Source organism: Pleuronectes platessa, chromosome 1 (assembly GCF_947347685.1).
Source record: "Pleuronectes platessa chromosome 1, fPlePla1.1, whole genome shotgun sequence".
NCBI lineage: Eukaryota > Metazoa > Chordata > Actinopteri > Pleuronectiformes > Pleuronectidae > Pleuronectes > Pleuronectes platessa.
Genome location: NC_070626.1, coordinates 14,452,260 through 14,472,108, shown reverse-complemented (window position 1 = coordinate 14,472,108; position 19,849 = coordinate 14,452,260). Strand labels below are relative to the sequence as shown.

Here is a 19,849-nt window from a genome sequence, read left to right as displayed (position 1 = left end):
TTATTTCCTGGAAAACTAAATCTGAGAGTTTTATTTTGGTGAAACTAAAAAACTTTAAAGACATGGTTTCAGATTGGTACATAAATTGAACTTGTTGATGACCCGGCATTCTTTGGTGTTTCCAATGCAGGTGTGTGTTGAAACATCTCCAAAGTTTACAGCTGACCCTTTGGTCATTAGTTTTAACAAATGCAGCCACACAGACACAGATAACATCTGTGACGTGGTGTTAATTAGTTTGGGTAATCTGTCCTGTTACTGAAAATAATGGATTAACCCTGGAAGGTTACTAATGTAGTGCTTTAATACTTGAACATATAAAACTGGCTATCGTCCGACCAAGGAGAATTTGGCGAGATGACATCTTATAAACAAACCATCCAATCGAATTGCATATCTTTTCCTCTTTTTTTTTTTCTAATGCTGAAACTGACTCTGCTGTCAAACTGAATCATGTAACATAATGAAGAGACTAATGCAATAAACATGAATTCTAGTGAGGTAATTGTTGAGATGGTAAAAGCAAGCAGGGATCTATCTTTTGGAGTCTAAACGAGACGACCCGGTCTTTGCAGGACACCAATGGGGAACTCGTATGCGGGCCAGCTGCGGACCACGCGCTTCGAGGAGGTTCTGCATAACTCCATTGAGGCGTCGCTGAGGTCCAACACTGTCGTTCCCAGACCGGTCTTCTCCCAGCTGTACCTCGAGACTGAGCAGCCGTCGGCCCATGATGGTGGGTTGCATGAATTAACACAAGTGGTGGGATAGTCTCCTCTGTTTTCATTTCCTGAAAAAAATTTGCCAGTTCGAATCCTGACATCTGTGTTTCCAGTGGCCTCTGAATGAACTTCAGTACCAGGATAACAAAAGGCCAACTCAGCTTGCACCTCCTACTAAGCTGCACATTGCTATTCACTGGTCGGTCTCTTGTTTACCATTAAAATGTGTCCCCAACAGGCCGTGCAGAGAATGAAGACGAGGATGATGAAGATGGCTCAGCATCGAACAGCCCCCCAATACCCTACCAGATGAAGCCCCCACCTGAGGGATGCTGCACCACAGATGGTGTGTACACATGCTCATATTTATGCTCATAAAAAACAACAAGATGCAGATTGCCACTGTATATAAGTCACAAGCAGATGTGCAACTTTGAAATACAGACCCCTGTTCTATGTAGTACATATTGCATATAATAAAGGTTCACCTCCTTTATGCATCTGCTGCGCATCTGAAGGAGGATCATACAAATGGCAAAAAAAGGTTTAATGAATGTTGTTGAATGTTCATTATTCTGGATTTATAGTCACTCAGCGAGCAAGGGTCGTTTTTAGGTTTTTTTGCAAAACAGCTGCAAAGTACTTTAGCTTTACCAACTATAAATTCAAAGTTAAGGAAAATTGTCTTTCTCTCCCACAGGTTTCTGTCAGGCAGGCAGGGACCTGCGTCAGTCCTCGCTGGCGTCAGAGACTCTGGAAGTTCCTCCTGGTTTCATGCTGGTGGGGATAAAGTCGCCCTCTCTTTCCGAGACCCTGCTGGTGTGTGCTGTGGACCGCCGCTTCCTGCCAGATGAGCGGGGTCGTAATTCACTGCTGGGTGAGGCGCGAGATTTGCACAGGAAAATATCCCTGCTATTCAAAATGTCACGTCTTTGGCATTATCCGGTTAGATTCACATTCTCTTGTAATAACACATTTTCTGTGCGCCCCCTCTAGGCTTCTCGGGGAACTGCATGGGCTGCGGAGAGAAAGGCTTTCGTTACTTCACAGAGTTCTCCAACCACATTAACCTGAAGCTCAGCACCCAGCCCAAGAAACAGAAGCACTTGAAGTACCACCTGTACCGAAACAACCAGGGCATGCTGGTCAAAGGAGCTCCTATCTGCTGGAGGGGACACGGTGAGAGACGGATACACGACGCGTGGTATTCAGCAGTCGAATGCACATGAGGCTCGATTAGAAGTTTTACTTGAATGCAACATATTAAAAAAACATATATACTGTACCAATAGCAGTCAGACAGGTTGTGTAGATGTAATCAAACAAGAAGCAGGAGTTGGCCTATTTGCTGCTGCACTTATCATACAACTAGGATCCCTCATTATGGCTGGAGAAGCACCCTGACATAATGTGGAAACAGGAGGAAGAAGCCTTGGCCATATGTTATCAGTATTAAGGTATTAGGGTTGAATTGCAGTGTTTTAGTTTTTAAACTGTTGCTATGTGTACACCTATCATTCACCTTACTTCAGTTTTTCAGTCCTTACAAATAGAGACATTAGGAAGCGAGGCTGGTCCGTTTTTAGTTTGAGAACTCGGCGGCTGTGTTGTAGTCTGGACAGGCTCATTGAAGTCACCCTCCTTCCTGATTGGCTTTTATCAGTTATGATTCAACCATTGGTGAAAGCAAAACTTTGCAAAGACTAACTGTTATTCCCCAAAAATGTATTCCTTAAATCTTTTTTTTTAAGTTTAGATGTTGTCAGAGCCAGATGGTGACTTTAGTCCATCGTGTAATGTCTTCCAGCAGAACAGAGATGTTTGTTATTATTTGAACTATGTGTACAGTGTACAGGTCTGACCAGATGTATAGTAAGTAAAACCTTAAGGACAGGTGGAGGGTGAGAATAGAGTGTTTCTGTCCTCGGTTGTTTTCAGATTTCTGAAATTCCTTTCATACCAGTCATTCACTTTCCCTTATTTCTCTACTGCTTCTCATTTACATGTGCACCACCAGGGGCTAGATGGTTGTTAAGTCAGACCTGGAGTCTATTTCAAGAGGCAGGTTTACTGATATGTCTGGCTACCTTTGCTGAACAGGTCTTTTTATATTACATAGTTGATGCTTGACACAAGCATGCAGGCATGCAGACAGTTTTGTGAAATCAAAGAAGATGGAAACTTGTCTTTGCAGTAAGTAAGTTATTGCAGTAACCTATTTGAATGTGTGTGTATTGATGTGTGTTTGTGTGTGTTTCAGATGGCAGGATGAGACAGATGGGCTCCATCCTCGCAGAAAACCATGTGACATCTGATGAGCAGCCACCAAACCTGGCATCACACACACCAGGCAGCTACACAGGTAAAGGCAAACACACATATACATCTAAATGTAGACACACTTCAATATCAGACTGAAGACCACAAAGATCATGTACAAAGAAATATTTTTAAAAGACGGCCTCACAAACCTCTGTATTTGTCATAACTATATGTAACAGAATGGGAAAGCCCTGTGGAGTAACAGCATCATCGCGATGTTTATCTGGTTTCATGAAAAGTCACAGGAATCCCTGATATTAATGTTATTTTGTCTCTCTCTCATTACTCTAGGATCACATGTGGACGCTACTGCTCTGCCTCAAATAGCCGACCCTCCCCAAACACTGACAAATGGCAACCATGCTGTTCCCTCCGTCACCCAGCCACCTTTAAATCAATCAGGGCCCGGGAGACCCTCAGTTACAGGTATGTGCACTCTGGAGACAACAGCAAGGAAGATACCCTTATCCAATTTCCTACTTAACCTAGGCTACATTCCCATTACTAAGTTTTATTTTGAAAGTTGAGTTTTAGTGCCGCTAAAGCTGAAAAGTAAAGGCACCGTTTTAGTCTGAAAACTTTAGGGAAGAAACTGGGATGTAAGGAAACAAGGCTGTAGATACTCTTTTCTTCACGGCTTAGCCTTCGCTGATATTTATGTGTCTTTATCACATGAGCCTCTTCTAGAAGAAAACAACTGGCATCCGCCTCAGCCACCAGTGTAGAACGCAACATGGATTTTCAAATACAAGTGTTTCTGACCAGGTTGTCTCTGCTTACAGCTGTTGTGTGGATAAATTCTGTATTTTAACTGTAAACATGCAGGACACAAAATATTATTCAAGCAATCTGTGACAATTCTGCAACTAACACCAAGGGCTTTCTTTGCAGAAAGGCACATGTAGGCCCAGTGTGAGTGGATGGGTTTTCAGGCGTGTTGGTATGGTCGGGGTTTAAAACTGATATAGAGTCAAAACGCTCACATGGACAGAACTTGTTTTATTTTGAAATCACCGTTTTCAAAGGAAAACATAACTTGAATGGAAGTAGCCCATTTCCTTATCCTTGCTGCTTGTGTTTATGTAAACTGATCAGTTTGTGTCTGTTGTCATTAAGCTCCTCCCCTGGGGTTCTTCACACCTCTGAAAGGGAGCGTCCCTACCACCAGCAGCCCAGACTGTGTGTGTGTGTGTGTGTGTGTGTGTGTGTGTGTGTGTGTGTGTGTGTTATAACATCCCTGATATGCAGCCAGCTGCATTGTGTGTTGGGGGTTGTCCTTTGTTTCTTTCATTTGCCAACACTTGGGGCACTAAACGTCTCCCTCCTTCTTTTCTCTCATGTCTGTCTTTCTGCTTCTCTCCCTCCCTCTCCCTCAGTCTGTCACCTCTATAAACCAGGGTTGTAAAATTCCCTCGTCCCTGTCTCTTTTTCCTGCTTTCTCACTGATGAAAAGCTTCCTTCCTGTCAATGTTTTTTTTTTTTCATTGCCCTTTTAACAAGTGGAGCTTTTATGTGTCTCCCTGCATTTCAACAGAGAGTTGACAGGAAGAGGAAGAGACGAGTTAATATATGACTGACTTACAGCTGTTTTCCATGACTATACCAACACGACGTAAACTATTCAAAAAATTCAACTCGAGAAATGAAATTGAAACAACAAGAGCAAATAACTGAACAAAAACAGCTAAACATTGATAATAAATGCAATCATTTTATTGAAAAGGGATTCAAAAATGTATAATATAAAAACATTTTAGATCATGTATATTATGTTGTCATTTGTATTTCTTCAGGGACACATGCAAATGCTGGACCCCCCAAAAAGAGGCACAAGGGCTGGTCACCGGAGTCAGCTGCCAACAGTCTGCCAGAGAGCACTTTAAAGACGCCGCCATCTTCATCAGTCCCGGCAACGCTGTCCCTGTCCTCTGCCGTAACACATGGAACCAGATCAGGTACAAATAGAAGTTAATAAATGGAGGTGAATGATAGAGGGAGAAACAAACGACAGAATGGTGTGGTAGAACACATTTATTTAATGCTTTGACTCTGAGTGTTTTCTTGTTTTGACTGTAAATGTTTTTCTGTGCTCCGTGACATGTTCCACATAGAACCTGCAGCCCTGCTGAGTTCATCGCAGCACTCCTCGACCCCACTCGCTCCCCCGGAGCTGTCTGTCACTGTGCCTGATCAGCTGCTACAGACCTGCAGACTGCAACCTGTCGTCTTCAAAGGTGATTCACAATCATTAAATGCACTTTTTCTGCTTTTCTGTCAGAAATAATTTAATTTCAGAATGAGCCTATGTGAGCGCGGGCGTGTTGACGTTCCTACAAAGCAACAGAAACAAAACTGACAAAAAATGAAAAGAATACAAATATTTCACAAGGACAAAGATGAGGTTCAAGAGCTTTTGGTGATAACGTGTGATTTCTTGTACGCTCTACCAAGACACCAACCTTCATTTGATTGCAGCAGACTTGTTTCTGTTGTGAGGACGTCTCAGACAATCTCTTTATGTGTGAAAGGCAAATTCCGGTTAATGTCCATACCCAATTCTCATGCTCAGGTGGGAAAAGGGCTATTATTGTTTAGCTGCTGATATTTTTTCCACCCAGCTGTCAGTACTGGACTTTGTCAGGTGAGCTTTTCAGTAACCACACAACAGATGGCCACTTTAGCTCACCTCTCCTCACGGGTCAGAGGTCAGCCAACGCCCATGGCTGTTTCTCAGGCTTTCTGCTTGGCACTCACCCACTCGTCCCCCTCTTCCTCCACCCTTTTCACCCCTTTGTATCACCTGTCAACACATCCACCTTCTCTCTCGATCCTCTGGACCTTTGCCACTTTCTATGTGGTTATGTATGTTTTCTATGCTAAATGTACTTTATGCTTCTCTCCTTTCTGTTTTCACTTCCTGTTCATTACCCACCAACCACCTCTTGTCTTTTCCTCCACTTACACTTCTCTCTGCTCCTCCCATCCTTATTATTCTCCCTATCTCTTGGGAATACATAGAACTGCTTTTTCCCACCACTTGATCCCCCTAAAGGAAATGTTAGTATGTAATCTTATGTTATTATCATTGAACACAATTTTTTTTATTGAAATCAATGTATTTATGAATTGAGCTCCCTTCTGCCTGATCAATTAACATCTCTATCAATTGTAATTGTTATAACATAATTTCCTGAAGTGCATTTTTCCATTCAGCTGTCTGTCAAGTGTTTCCATCGGCTAACACATTACGTCTATTTGGCAGATGTTTTTGTAAAAAGTAACGTACATTCTTTTCCTGGCCAAATATGTTGGGAACAAGTTGGGGTTTAGCTTCTCACCCGTGGAGGCCATATGTTCATGTGTTTTTTCTATCTCCCTCTCACGGGCCACAGGTCACGGGCCACTCCCTCAGCTGACTGGTAACGTCGGTGAAGTGCTGGTCAGTCCTCTGCTGCAGAGTTGTTACCTGAGCTCCCAGGCGCTGCCCAGAGTCTACCAGCACTACGGACCATCGCCCATCCAGCCGCTGTCCACGGAGATGCAGATTCTCCTCACAGTTTACTACCTTGTTCAGCTAGGTAGGTCACTCCAGAGATCGCTCGCATGTCGTCCATTAAAACAAAGACAAATATCTCTGGGTGAAAAGCTACATCATGTTCTTGTGAATTAAAAAGATGTTCACTATTTCTTTGTCTCCCACCGAACTTCCCTAGGCCCTGACCAAGTGCCCCTGGTCGAGGACCTGGAGCAGATATTCATGAGGTCGTGGAGGGAGTCTCACCTCAGTGAGATCAGACAGTACCAGCAGCCTCAAACCCCAGCCTCCCATGGGAGGCACTTTGTCGTGGAGGTGAGAGACAGCATCCCATGGATGGTCTATGTTTAAATATTCATTTTAAGGAAGAATGAAATAAAGAATACATGCAGGCAAATTATATTAACAGATACTATAATGGCATTTAGTGAACCTTAAGATCCAGATCAAATGCTGCTCGAATTAGATTTGAGTCAGATTTGAGTAAACACTGGAGCCGAACCTGGCCAGGAGACACAGACCAGTCAATTTCACATTAGTTAATATATAGTTAATTCATAAGATATCAAAACCAAACTTTATGTCTTTCATGTAACAGTAGCAAACTTCTCCCCTGATACATAATCATCCTCCAAGAAGGTTTGTCAAATACATCCAGGTTTTCTGTTCTTCTTCTCTTGCTGATTAACATATGATTTAATCCACTGTCACATCAGATTTAAACTCATGTCATTGTCATGGTGAAAGATGACAAATGCAAGCTTAGCTTAAACAGACCCTGGACCTGCGGTAATAGAACAGTAACAGACCCTGACCCCACTGACTGTATAAAACATGGATCCGAAACCGTACAGATCCTGGGTCGGGTCTTGGTTCCTTTGGTTCGGGGTAAACCTGTGAATGATTCAATAATTGATTGACACTGATATATTAACAGATATTATAATGGCATTTAGGGAACCTTCAGATCCAGATTTGTTTGTGACCAGTTTCTAACTCCTACCTTGTAGAACCACATAAACATTACTCCGTTATTATATATTGTATATGTTTTCACATATTGTCATATCTTCTTTTGCCTTGTCCTCAGACCCCCTCCACCCTGCCTGGGCTTCCCCTGCACCTCAGTTTACCTCCGCAGAGCCAACAGCCCCTGACCCCCAGCCAGCTCCCCTGGCTCGCTCAGCTGGCTGCGTCATCCTGTGGAGAGGGCGTGGTCTTGTTAGGGGACCAGATTAAATCTCTGGCTCAAGGCCTCCAAGAAACGTTTAGCAGGTTAATGGAAGGACGCCTTGAAAACACCAACTACGTGGTGATTATTGTCACTGCACCGGGACAGGAAACACAGTCCTGTGTGGTGGTCACAGGTGGGAGCTGTGATTTATATACGCACGTATGAAGGTTTGGGGATAATATAACATAAAATGAGCATTCTAATTTGTGTATTTTTGTCTGTACTGCAGGTAAACATCAGTGTCGTGCCTTGGCAGAGAGTATGTACTCTCCCACTGAGGGCCTGAAAGAAATCAATCACCAGCTCTCGACTGGAGTCGCACAGGAGCTCATCCACTTCTGCAACTCACTGGGACAAGGTCTCCCTGACTTTCTGCCTTTTGATTTAAATGCTCATTAGTGTGTGCAGCACAGCACTCAGTGTTTGTTTTAGTCCCAATTCACCAACATGTTGTTCTGCTTCCTGTTGGTCAGATGGCGACATGGACTCCCTCCTGGATAGTGCCACGGTGGACAGCAACGAGCTGTCTCCTCCGCTCAGCAGTCAGGAATCAGCTGAAGACAAGAGTCTGAAAAGCACCCAGAGCCCAAAGGAGTCACTCACACAGAGTTCAAAAGACTCAAACAGTCCCAAAGAGAGAGCTTCAAGTCCTAGAGACGCCTGTTCAGGTAAGACACAGAAAGGTTAAAGATCAGACTGCATTTCCTTATCAGTGTCTAAATACTCCAATTAGATTTGAGTTCGATTTGAGTAAACGCTGGAGCCGAACCTGTCCGGGAGACACAGACCAGTCAATTTCAAATTAGTTAATATATAGTTAATTCATAAGATATCAAAACAAAACTTTATGACTTTCAACAGTAGAAAACTTCTCCACTGATACATAATCAATCCTCCAAGAAGGTTTGTAAAATACATCCAGGTTTTCTGTTCTTCTTCTCTTGCTAATTAACATATGATTTAATCCACTGTCATATCAGATTAAAAGTCATGTCATTGTCATGGTGACAGATGACTAATGCAAGCTTAGCTTAAACAGACCCTGGACCTGCGGTAATAGAACAGTAACAGACCCTGACCCCACTGACTGTATGAAACATGGATCCGAACCCGTACGGATCCTGGGTCGGGTCTTGGTTCCTTTGGTTCGGGGTAAACCTGTGAATGATTCAATAATTGATTGTTACTGATACTGTGACATAGTCATGAGATCCACATTTCTACTTGCAGTATTTGCTGTGCAACTCTCTATTGATGAATAAAGAAATCTCTTTGTGTTTGTGTAGAATACTCCGTGGAGTGGCGTGAGGTCCGTCCCATCCAGCTGGCAGTGGCTCGGAAGCTGCTGTCCCATGTCTGTGCTATAGCCGACTCCAGCACACAGAACCTGGACCTCGGCTCCTTCGACAGGGTCAGCTTCCTCATCCTGGTGCCGCCCTCAGAGGTCACGTTCCAGCAGACTGTGCTCCACCTCAGAAGCTCCGGTTAGTCACAAAGACCTTGTTTGTCAGCAGCCGTATTTATGAATGTCTGGTTGTGTTTACATTTTTTACCTCTACCTCTCTCTCTCTCTCTCTCTTTCTCTTCATCTGTACATCGCAGGTGTCCTCCAGGAGCTTGGTAGTTTAGACCAGGAGTCTGTGTCTCAGGGGGAATTTGAGCGTTACGTGGTGAAGATGGATCAGAGCGCTCAGGCCCGGATTGACAGCCTCATTCAGGAAGCTTACAGCAACACGTACACTTTGCACATCCTGGTCCATGACCACGCCCACTGGGACGTCAGCAGGTATGTCATATCTCATTGACCCCAAAATCTGCAGGAATACGCAGATTTTTAAATGCGGCTTAACGTTGGGAGGAAAAAAACATATTTGAGTCCTTTGCCATTGCCAGTGAAGGAGTTTCTTAGTTTTTTTTTCTGGCAAATCACGTTTGATGTCACCAAGGCACGGAAACTGAGAAGCTCTCTCTTTAAACTTAGCACCTTCTCCCATTAGACCCAGAAGTGAATGCTGATTGCATCCATTCCAATTGCAGTCAAAAGCCAGATATTAGTGGGTTTGGTGACCAGTGGAAAATGGGCTTCAGAGAAGGGAAAAGGAAAATATGGAGAATTCAAATGTCCCCTCTTTAACATCTTAGCGTTTTAACTGTGCCTCTGTCTCTTTCTGTGTCTCAGCTCATCCTACAGCGCCTCAGACAGTGGGTTGGGTCAGGTGGACAAGCTGTTAAACTCCCGCCGGGTCAGAGATGCTCCGAACATCCTGATTCTCCACGTCACCTCCTTCCCCTTCACTCTTCAGACTCAGGACACTCGCATCAGCCCCTACAACGAGATCCACTGGCCCTCTGCCTTCAGCAATGTAAGATGAAAGATTGAAATGAGATGTATTTATGAATTCACTTGAATCCCTGGAATGTGTGTGTTTACCTATAAAGTTGTGTGTCTGTAGGATGTGGACCTGTATCACGAGAGGACGCGGTACTTTGGCGTGTCGGAGCTTCTAGAGTCGACTCGTTCAGGAAGCAGTCTGCCTCTGATGCGTCATGATTCCTCCTTTGAGAGCATGGCCTCCACCCTGGAAGAGAGGTAGCCCACCAACATGTATGCTTCACCATTTGAACCCCACTGCAGCAGAAAGGGTCAGGTAGTGGCTTATTGGGTATTTTTTGCTCATTCTGTTGTCAATTCTTGGATTATTTTTAACTCCAAACTCTGAACAACTTAAGCTTAAAGGTTTAGTAAGTAAATAAACCAAAGAACCGATAATGTGCTTTACATTTAAAAAGTACAACAAATATGTTCAGCTTATTTAGCTAATTAAACACTTGAAAACATACTGAACCAAAATATTTTTAAATATATAGACCGAAGCAAAGTCATTTTTCCGACTCTATTAGTTATTTGAATTATGTATATTCTTTTAGGTTTTGAGATATGCTCATTTTTCTCTGGTCCTCCCTCGTAACTCTCTGCAGCCATTGTGCCACCAGGGGGCAGATGGGGGCCTTGACTTTCTGCTGCATAATGAATGAAAGCTCCATCTGTTAGGGTTTTTATTTGAGATTGATTGAAACAGGATAATGCAAACAACTATGACCCTCTGCCTGTTAGGGGCGGCCAGCTGGAGGTCGTTGAGGTCACGAGTCACACAGAGAAGCTCTTAAACTGTCTCCTTCTTTCTGCCAGGTTCCCTAAGCTGCACAGTGCTGTGATCCGCACCACAGTCCTCATCCAGCACTACTGCATCGCCCTGATGGCTGCGTCCGGCAGAATCGGCGGCTCCCCCAACTTGCACAAACACACCTCCGTGGAGACCCTGGAGATTGTGCAATCACTGCTCACTGCTGCCCAGCAGTGTCCTGCCCAGCACGGCCACATGGTGCTGCTGCGGATCCCGTCTCTGGCTCTGGCTGCGTGGGCCCATCGACGGCTCACCAGAGTGAGGAGGCAGCTGGGTCTGGAGGAGAGTTTTGAGATCATACTTGGAAATCACAACCAAGCTCTGACTATTGGACAGACCTTCACTGATCAGATCAAGGTAAATTGACTAGCTCATAACATCATGAAAAACAAGAGAGGAAGTCTCATTTTCTTTTCCCAAGAGACAGAAACAATCAATTTTTGAAATGATTTCATGAGACTTACTGACTGTGAAAATGTTTGCCTTCTGTGTTTGTGTGTCTCACAGAAATGGCTGCAGATCGAGGATAATGAATGGGTTCCTCGTACCTACCTGGAGCTGGAGGCACTTCCCTGCATCCTGATCCTGTCCGGAGCTGAGCCGCTGGGAGAATCACTGCCCAGGTACAAGCTCTGATCTCTTTAACTTCTGTTCCCAAGGCTCACTACACTGAGGTTTCATGGGCAGAGCTATGTTTGATGTGTAGTAACATCCTTCTACTTCAGCTACAGAAGCTGTAATAAATGTCACGTGAAATACTTCCACCCACAGGTCACTGAAGTACTGCGACCTTCGGTTGATAAGCTGCTCATACCTTCAGCGGACCACGCTCGAACAAGAGCTGGGGCTGGCTGCTTATCTGGTGAAGGAGGAGTCCCGACCCCCACACAACCCCGGCCCAGGAAGCGACCTGCTGGAGAGCGACGCCGACAAACTCAGCAGCACTGACAACGAGGAGGAGGAGGGACAGGAGAACGGTGAGATGAGGTTTAAACAGGAGTGAAATGTTCCATCGTTGTTGAAAGGTAGATCTCAACGGATTTCATGGCTGATTTATTTTGTCTTTCTGATTTCCAGAGGACTCCCCTTTGTCCTCCAGTCAGCAGCTCCAGTCGTGTCCAGACAGTGGAGCTTTAGATTCCCTGAGCGCCACTTCTCCAAATGTCCAGAAAGGCCCCGTGGACGCGGTGCAGTCTCCCTCACAGGCGCAGTCTCAGTTTAAATCACAGACTTCATCTCAGTCTTTTCAAACCACACCACAAACCCAAACTCCAGCACAAAGTATTTCCCAGAACCAGCCCATCTCCCAGCTGCAGACACAACCCCAAGTCCAGAGTCTGAATCCGCCATTACCTCAATCAAATCCCCAGCCACAAGCTCCAACATTTCCCCAGCCCCTCTCCCAAACACCCAACCCTCAGACTCAGCCGCTCCCCCCGGCCCAGTCTCACCAACAACACTCCAAATCCACTTCCTCTGGCTCATTGTCCCCCCGCTCCTCCTCTCCTCACCCGAGCTGCTCCTGGGCACGAGGAGTGAGTCGCCCCCCCTCCGTGCTCCTCCCCCGAGCTCTGTATGACATCATCACAGCCAGCGACAGCAGCGGGCTCCCGCGGTGTACCTCCTTCCTGCCGCACATGTCCGTGGTGTGGGCGAGCAGCTTCAGGTAAACTGATACTGTCATGTCACAGTTACGCTTCTATCGTTCAGTAAAGCATTTCATGTTTCATGTAAACATTAATGTCAAGTCAAGTGAAGGTCGGTTATGAAGACTATGTTTTGTGTGCAGGCCCTTGCTGAGTAAGATGATGACCTGCACGGAGCAGTCCCTGTACTATCGGCAGTGGACGGTCCCTCGCTCCCTCCACATGGACAGCAGCAATCGCACAGAAGGACGCAGCGACAACTTCCACCCCCGCAGGCTGCTGCTCAGTGGACCCCCGCAGGTATGTTCTGTTCTTTTCTTTTCTTTTCTCAAAATCATGTTCGATATCACTGATGTTCGACTGTATATTTACATTTTGTTGTTTGCATGGTCAGGTGGGAAAGACGGGGGCGTACCTGCACTTCCTGGGTATTCTGTCTCGGATGCTGATAAGGCTGATGGAGGTGGACATCTACGATGAGGAGGACATCAACTACAGTCAGTATATCTGCTTTCAAGCTCTGGACTCTGCATGTGCATGTGTGAATGCAAATGTCGGAGTGAGAGGCTCTGCAGTTTCTGAGGACTTTCTCTGCCTGGCCTCTTAGTATGTAGTCCATAGAATGTGTCTGATGTGAGAACACAGCAGGGGATCCCCTGCTGGATTCACTGTGAAAGGCAAACTGCAGGTAAACTCCAGATCCAATGCTCTGGACTTTACCTGCAGGTCATGTCTGTAAACGTCTTATCTTTGCTGCAGGAGCCACCATTCTTACCCCATAATCAAGTACATTATGGGGACCAGGGTTTATAAACTCACTATTACAATAAATGTTCGGTTTTCTGCTGTTTTTACAACCCTTTTCTCTTCTTCAGTGTTTCCCTCCAGTTCATATAAATGATCTGGGATTGCGTCAGGATGTTTCCAGAATAAATTCTATTCTTATATATTCAATGTGGTTTAAACTCACGTATTTAAACACTGGTAAATGTGTTGTGTGTTTAGATGCCCAGACCGAGGGGGTGCAGTACCACCTACCCAATGCTCCCTGGCCCAACCCAGACATAATGAGGACGATGCCCTTTGACTACACCATCCATGACCCCAAATATGATGACATCAGCCCGGTGTATTGTCCTGGACATGGAACCACTGCTGAGGGTAAGTACAGACAGAAAACACACTGATACTGACCAGAAAATGTATTAACAAACAACCACGACCTTCATCTTCGTCATCTTCTCAAACATTACCTGAATATTGTGCAATATTCCTCATCCGTCCTTTCCTCTGTCGTCTTCCTAAGGAAACCCAGTGCGTCAGGAGGATGTGTACCTACGAAGACGGACATCCAGGATTAAGCTTTCTAAATATGCAGCGTACAACACCTATCACCACTGTGAACAGTGTCACCAGTACCTGGGCATCAACCCCAGATACCAGGTCAGCATAAACACGAACAAACCCAGAGTCTGATAAATGAGTCTTTTATCAAATGCTTTCTAAATGACGGTCCTCTCTTATCTCAGATGTATGAGTCGACACTGCACGCCTTCATGTTCACCCATCTGCTGCTTGGGGAAGAGATCCAGCTCTACTTCATCATCCCCAAGTCCAAAGAGCACTACTTCAGCTTCAGCCAACCAGGAGGCCAGCTGGAGAGCATGCGGCTGCCGCTAACTTCTGATTGGGTGAGTTCTTCATCACAAAAACACAAACCACTGAATCTGAACCATTAATCAGGCTTTTTTATACAATTATTTTTTTATACGCTAACCCTGTATTAATTAGCTGTAGAAAAAGCCCAAATCTTACTTTATAGTAACCACAACCAGCAGTGATGGGTCCTAATACTGTTTATCTCTCAACCCTGAGGCCAGTTTTAGAAATAATGAAACAGATATTCAAATTAAGTAGGAATGATGGTTTAGATAGTGGCAATGTTTAATTTTAAAGGTTTTAAAAGTTAAATTGTATTGTAGTTTTTATCCAAGATAATAAAAGCTCCCGTTTGAAAGTCTCTTTTAATCCCTCTTTGATATTGCAATTGCCTCAAAGCAGTGTGGTTAAGCACAGTGCTATATTGTGTTTGTTCCACTAGGTGGTGCTATTGGCCAAACTATTGCTCAGATTCCTGTAGCCTATTGGTTTCTATGTATTTTATATAAACAACATATATCCAGGAGCATATGCGTGTCTCCAGAACAATAAAATAATTGTGTTAAAACACAGTATATGAATACCATATTTTACTTTTACTAGAAGTTAGATTTATTTTCTTTTCCCTTTTCCAGAGCCCAGACTGCATCAAGACTCCAATCTTCACTCCGACCACCGGGCGCCACGAGCACGGCCTGTTCAACCTGTACCACGCGATGGACGGCGCCTCCCATCTCCACATCCTGGTGGTCAAAGAGTACGAGATGGCTGTTTATAAGAAGTACTGGCCCAACCACATCATGCTGGTGCTGCCCACTGTTTTCAACGGAGCTGGAATAGGTATGTTACTGCTGATACTAATGAGGACATGCAGACCAGTCTTTCTAATGAACAATCAATATGATATAAACATGTTTATTTTACCATGCAGGCGCTGCTCACTTCCTGATCAAAGAGCTCTCATATCACAACTTGGAGCTGGAGCGTAGTCGCCGGCTGGAAGGAGGCGGCCCGGCCGGTGACGTCTGGCCCTTCATCATCCTGTCTGATGACTCCTGTGTTATGTTTAACGCAGTGGACCTCGACGCACGCAAGTACATACAGACACTGTGTTTCTCTCAATCAGGATGAAGGACAACACGGCTGTTGCTGAGTTTTATTCACACAGCCACTCTTTGCTTGCTGCTGTTCTTAGTGGCCCGACGGAGCGCGCTGTGTCACTGAAACACGTCTTACAGCACATGGAGGCGTGTCCGGACCTGCCCCACTACGGACTGTGCGGGATCAGGAAGTGGAGCAGCCGTGGATTCACAGGTCAGAGGTCAAAACAAATGCTCTAAAACATGCACTGAAATCCTTGATTATCTGGGAAGGCCAGTATGTGAGAACTCAAATGTCAGAGTCAGTTGCTCCAGACATTGTCCGAGTGAGGATCCAGCTGTAAATACCCGGAGTGTGAAAAGTGAGCGAGAGGGCGTGTCGATGATATTTCTAACATGGGACAAACTGTAAAGGAGAGGAATATAAATATCTCTGGATTTAAAAAAGAGGTTCGATACACGTACAAGCCAGCAACGGAACTGTCAACTTGAAAAGACACCAAGATTCAAGAGCTTTTGGTGGTGAAAGCTGATGCCAGTGTTGATTTCCTGTAAACAAAAAGACATGATTTCAGCAGCAGAATTTTAAACCTTATGAAGCGACACTCGCTTCAATGCTTCGGATATTAACCTGTTGTTATGAACGAGTCTGACCTGGACAATCTACTGTTTTGTTGTTCATACGTGAAAATGCAAACTGAAAAATGTCTCCACAGTTGGTTGCAGGCTTTCATTTATTTCTGAAAACGGCTAATGTCACAAATCCAAGAAACAATATTCCAGAATTATCATCTTCTTAAATATATATATAAATAAACAGAGATGTCAGTCTAAATGTAACCACTGGAGCTTCACTGACGTAGCAATTATTACAAAATCATTTACTGTTACAGTGTATTGTCATGCAATGCCCATATAACATTATATAGTTATACATTCATTCTTTGATTCAGGCTTACACCAGATAACACCATTCTGTGCAGCCTGGAATAAGCAGTAGTTTAGAGCTTCAAGTCACATCTTTGAAATGACTGTAAAGCTTAGGCTGACGGAATCAGTGTCTTCTTTTTAAATTAGTGATTAAAAAATATGATTTTTTACATATTAATAAAATATTGTAATGGTGTTGTGGTGGTTTGTCTTTGTTTCATTAGGTAACGGGCAGAGGGAGCCCTTCTCCAGAGGCCACCTGCATGACTTCCTCCTCCTCAACGCGGACCGGAGTCAGAACATCCAGTACGACCAAAACCGCTTCACCTGCCACGACGTGGACTTCACCCTGCGGCTGCACAGCGCCGGGCTGCTCGTCTGCAAGTTCAACAGCTTCAGCGTCATGAAAAAGCAGATCGCCATCGGAGGATACAGGACCTTCATAATCAAGACCAAGGTACTGAGATGTGGAAGAAAACAAGTACTTGTCTGAATCCTACATAAAACCAAAATATGTCCATGTTATTAAACAACAGTTTGACATTTCTCCAGATGACAGATGTGCCCACCTCAGTGGGGCCCTCTCAGTACATCTGTGCCCCAGACAGCAAGCACCTCTTCTTGGCCACACCAGCTCAGCTGCTCCTGGAGAAATACCTGCAACACACCAGCCAGAAACTGTTTCCTCTCAGCACCAGGAACTACACACACCCCGTACTGTCTGTGGACTGCTACCTCAACCTGGGGCCTGAGGTACACAGCACACACACACACACACACACACACACACACACACACACACACACACACTTACACACAAGCATGTAGAGAAACAGAAACCTGATGTGGATGTAATTTAGAATCTGAAATGCTTTGTTGTTGATGTGAATTATCTTTTGTTTCTGTACCCCCACATGCAACATACAGTGAATCAAAGTGTCCCTCTCCTCCCCTCCTGCAGGTGACGCTGTGTTTCGTGAGTTCCAGACCTCACTCTGTCAACATCAGCACCACAGGGCTGCTGTTCAGTGGCCTTCTCCTCTGTTTCGCTGATTCCTTCGTGACTCCCGGCTTCCTCAAGAAGTTCACCTTCCTCAAAGGTACGAGGGCAGATCAAATACATGGAGTACAAAAAATATGTGTTGTAATGAAGTATTAAAGAGTAAGTTAGATTTCTACGGCAATTTTCCCCATGAACTACAAATGTTTGTGAAACCGGGGACTAAATTAGTCACAGGATCTTTAGTACTTAGTACTTTCCAAAAGTACATGAAACTTAAGGTTGTCGTAAGCAGCCCTGAACATTTCTGATTGGTGGAGTATTCCAGCTTTTTTATCAAATCTGTAGCTGCAAATACAGTTTTCATTGTGCTTCAGTGCATCAACATAAAGTGAAAAGAGAAACCATTTGATAGATGAACTGACACAAAGTCCAGGCCTAATTTTTATGATAGAGGATTGTTGTATGGTCTTCTGCAATACCGCCACCTGCTGGACTAGCTGTCAGCTTTTATGTCAGCAGGTAAATATGTAGAATCCTTCCAACATCCAACAGCCTGAAGGAATATTTAACTTCCTCTGAAAATGACATTACACGGAACATGGGGTGTCCTAAGTTTAAAAAACTCTCCCAGTGAATTATGATTACATTGGGGATCAGGTGATTTTAATTCGCACATCAGATTCTAAAGTCTCTCTGTCGGCCTCCCTGCAGGTGCCACTCTGTGTGTGATCAGTGCAGACCGCAGCTCGCTGAGGCAGACGGTGGGCAGGCTGGAGCTGGAGGAGGAGTGGAGGTTCCGGCTCAGTGACGAGTTCCAGACGGCCAACGCCAAAGAGGACCGACCGCTCTTCTTCTTGACTGGGAAACATATATGACGGGAACGCGTGGACACAGTGAGCTCCAAACAGTCACAGTCAGGACTTGAATTGCCAAAGAGACGCTGCAGTGTTGAATGTACTCACTCACATTGCTCGTCTGCCACGAGTCGGCTTGCTCCATGAATCGTGCCTTTAGAGGTTCACACCAAGCGATCGGAGACGGCCCACCAAACGACAATTGCGTTAGAAAGTCGGGCTATAATCACCTAGAGTGAGCAAGGCTTTATCATGTGAAGTTTTTTTTATTATGTATAAATCTTGTCAGGAGGATGCAAAATACTCACCATTGCTGATCACTTCACACACAGACACACACACACAAATAGGATTTATGTCATGAAAGTCATGATCTATGAAATTGTTCTCTGGTCAACGACACGGCAGGAAACGGCGTCATGATTTTTCTGTGACAGAGTTCAGGAAGTATTCATGAAGAGGCGTTTAGCTGTTTACATTCACTGTGGTTTGTTTGCCGCTCCATAAAACACTCGATTGCTGATGGGTTTAAAGATTATTTGTTTCATAAAGAAGAGGTTACCATTATCTGAGTGCGGGGATAAAAATCAGCTTCTTCACAGATCTGGGTTTACAATATATTGGATGCAGAAGGATAAAAGCAAAAATATTGAACCCTTTGTAGAAACTTATTAGTCGCAGTAATTGCTGGTGCTGCTTTTGTATTTCTTCCTGTTGATGTTCTTGCTGCAAACTTCCTCCCAGGTTCACACAGCATGAGAAGCTTTTACATGTCAGACACAATCATTTGTGTGCAATTGTAGCCGATTTTTGGCAACAAACGTTTTTTATTGACAGATTTTCTTTGTAGATGTTTGATTTTCTTGTCAGTTTTACATATGGAATATTTTTGAACATATTTTTTCAGATTGTATTGTGTAAAACAAAAGTACTTATTTTCTGTGTGTGTAAACAAAACTAATTGTGGAGGCGTTTCTCCATTTGGATGTATTTTGTGCTTTATGCTCTGTGACGATTTTATTTGTACTGGCAGGGTTTTTAAATGTACAGTTTCCTATGACTTAAATTGTATAAATGTACAGACGTTTTAAATTGCGTGTGTGTGTGTTTGTGTTAATATGTCTCTTTCAAACACAGACACAAACACAGGACATAACCAATCACAGAGGTGAAAGGTGAAATTACTCTGGACTGAGGGAAGCAGCCTCAAGGTGATGGTGTGTCACCTTAAGAAGACAACAAAGAATTGGGAGCTGTTTTGACCCCAGCATCATATTTGTCCATCTAATTTGGAAATGACCATGTTGCGTATATATATGACTCACAAACATATACACAGCATTGATATGGTTCCCTGGTTGGAAGAGCAGTGTCCTGTAGTGCCTGAGAGGTCAGGAGACATTAGAGACCGCAGGGTGGACCCTTAGCATTTCAAGTTGTGAGCTGTGGTGTCACACAGGTTTGAAGTCACAGGGTAAACTTTACCTTTCGATAAGAGGCCACGCTGCTGCCCTCAGATGCCCCCTCTGTCCTCTGTCCACCCGCTGCATGGGGGTTTCAACTGTTCACGTGGACGTTCTAAACAAGGAGCTCTTTAATGCTCGGAGACAGAAGTCTTTAAATCTGGAAACGTAATGCTTGGCCAAAAGTGAGAGTCAT

At 44.4% G+C, this 19,849-nt stretch overlaps 1 protein-coding gene across 1 annotated transcript; it reads left to right on the top strand.

Annotated features, from left to right (window-relative positions):
* Positions 1-582: 582 nt before the first annotated feature.
* Positions 583-19,282, top strand: greb1 (growth regulating estrogen receptor binding 1). The gene is made up of 33 exons (XM_053421023.1): positions 583-736; positions 961-1,068; positions 1,423-1,599; positions 1,719-1,901; positions 2,983-3,084; positions 3,336-3,470; positions 4,838-4,999; positions 5,156-5,278; positions 6,437-6,622; positions 6,758-6,894; positions 7,670-7,946; positions 8,043-8,171; positions 8,287-8,481; positions 9,100-9,297; positions 9,416-9,599; positions 9,993-10,176; positions 10,267-10,403; positions 11,004-11,355; positions 11,506-11,621; positions 11,770-11,975; positions 12,076-12,664; positions 12,788-12,944; positions 13,039-13,141; positions 13,650-13,805; positions 13,951-14,087; positions 14,174-14,335; positions 14,939-15,143; positions 15,235-15,397; positions 15,499-15,617; positions 16,558-16,790; positions 16,886-17,086; positions 17,295-17,433; positions 18,048-19,282. The coding sequence occupies exons 1-33, from the start codon at positions 583-585 to the stop codon at positions 18,209-18,211; spliced, it is 5,973 nt and encodes a 1,990-aa protein (XP_053276998.1). The 3' UTR covers positions 18,212-19,282.
* Positions 19,283-19,849: the final 567 nt, after the last annotated feature.

Excerpts from the sequence above, each read along its gene's own strand:
- greb1 (XM_053421023.1), top strand. The coding sequence starts at position 583 with ATGGGGAACTCGTATGCGGGCCAGCTGCGGACCACGCGCTTCGAGGAG. Across the intron at positions 3,085-3,335 it reads CACACCAGGCAGCTACACAG|GATCACATGTGGACGCTACT; the intron begins GTAAAGGCAAAC and ends TCATTACTCTAG. Across the intron at positions 15,398-15,498 it reads GTGGACCTCGACGCACGCAA|TGGCCCGACGGAGCGCGCTG; the intron begins GTACATACAGAC and ends TGCTGTTCTTAG.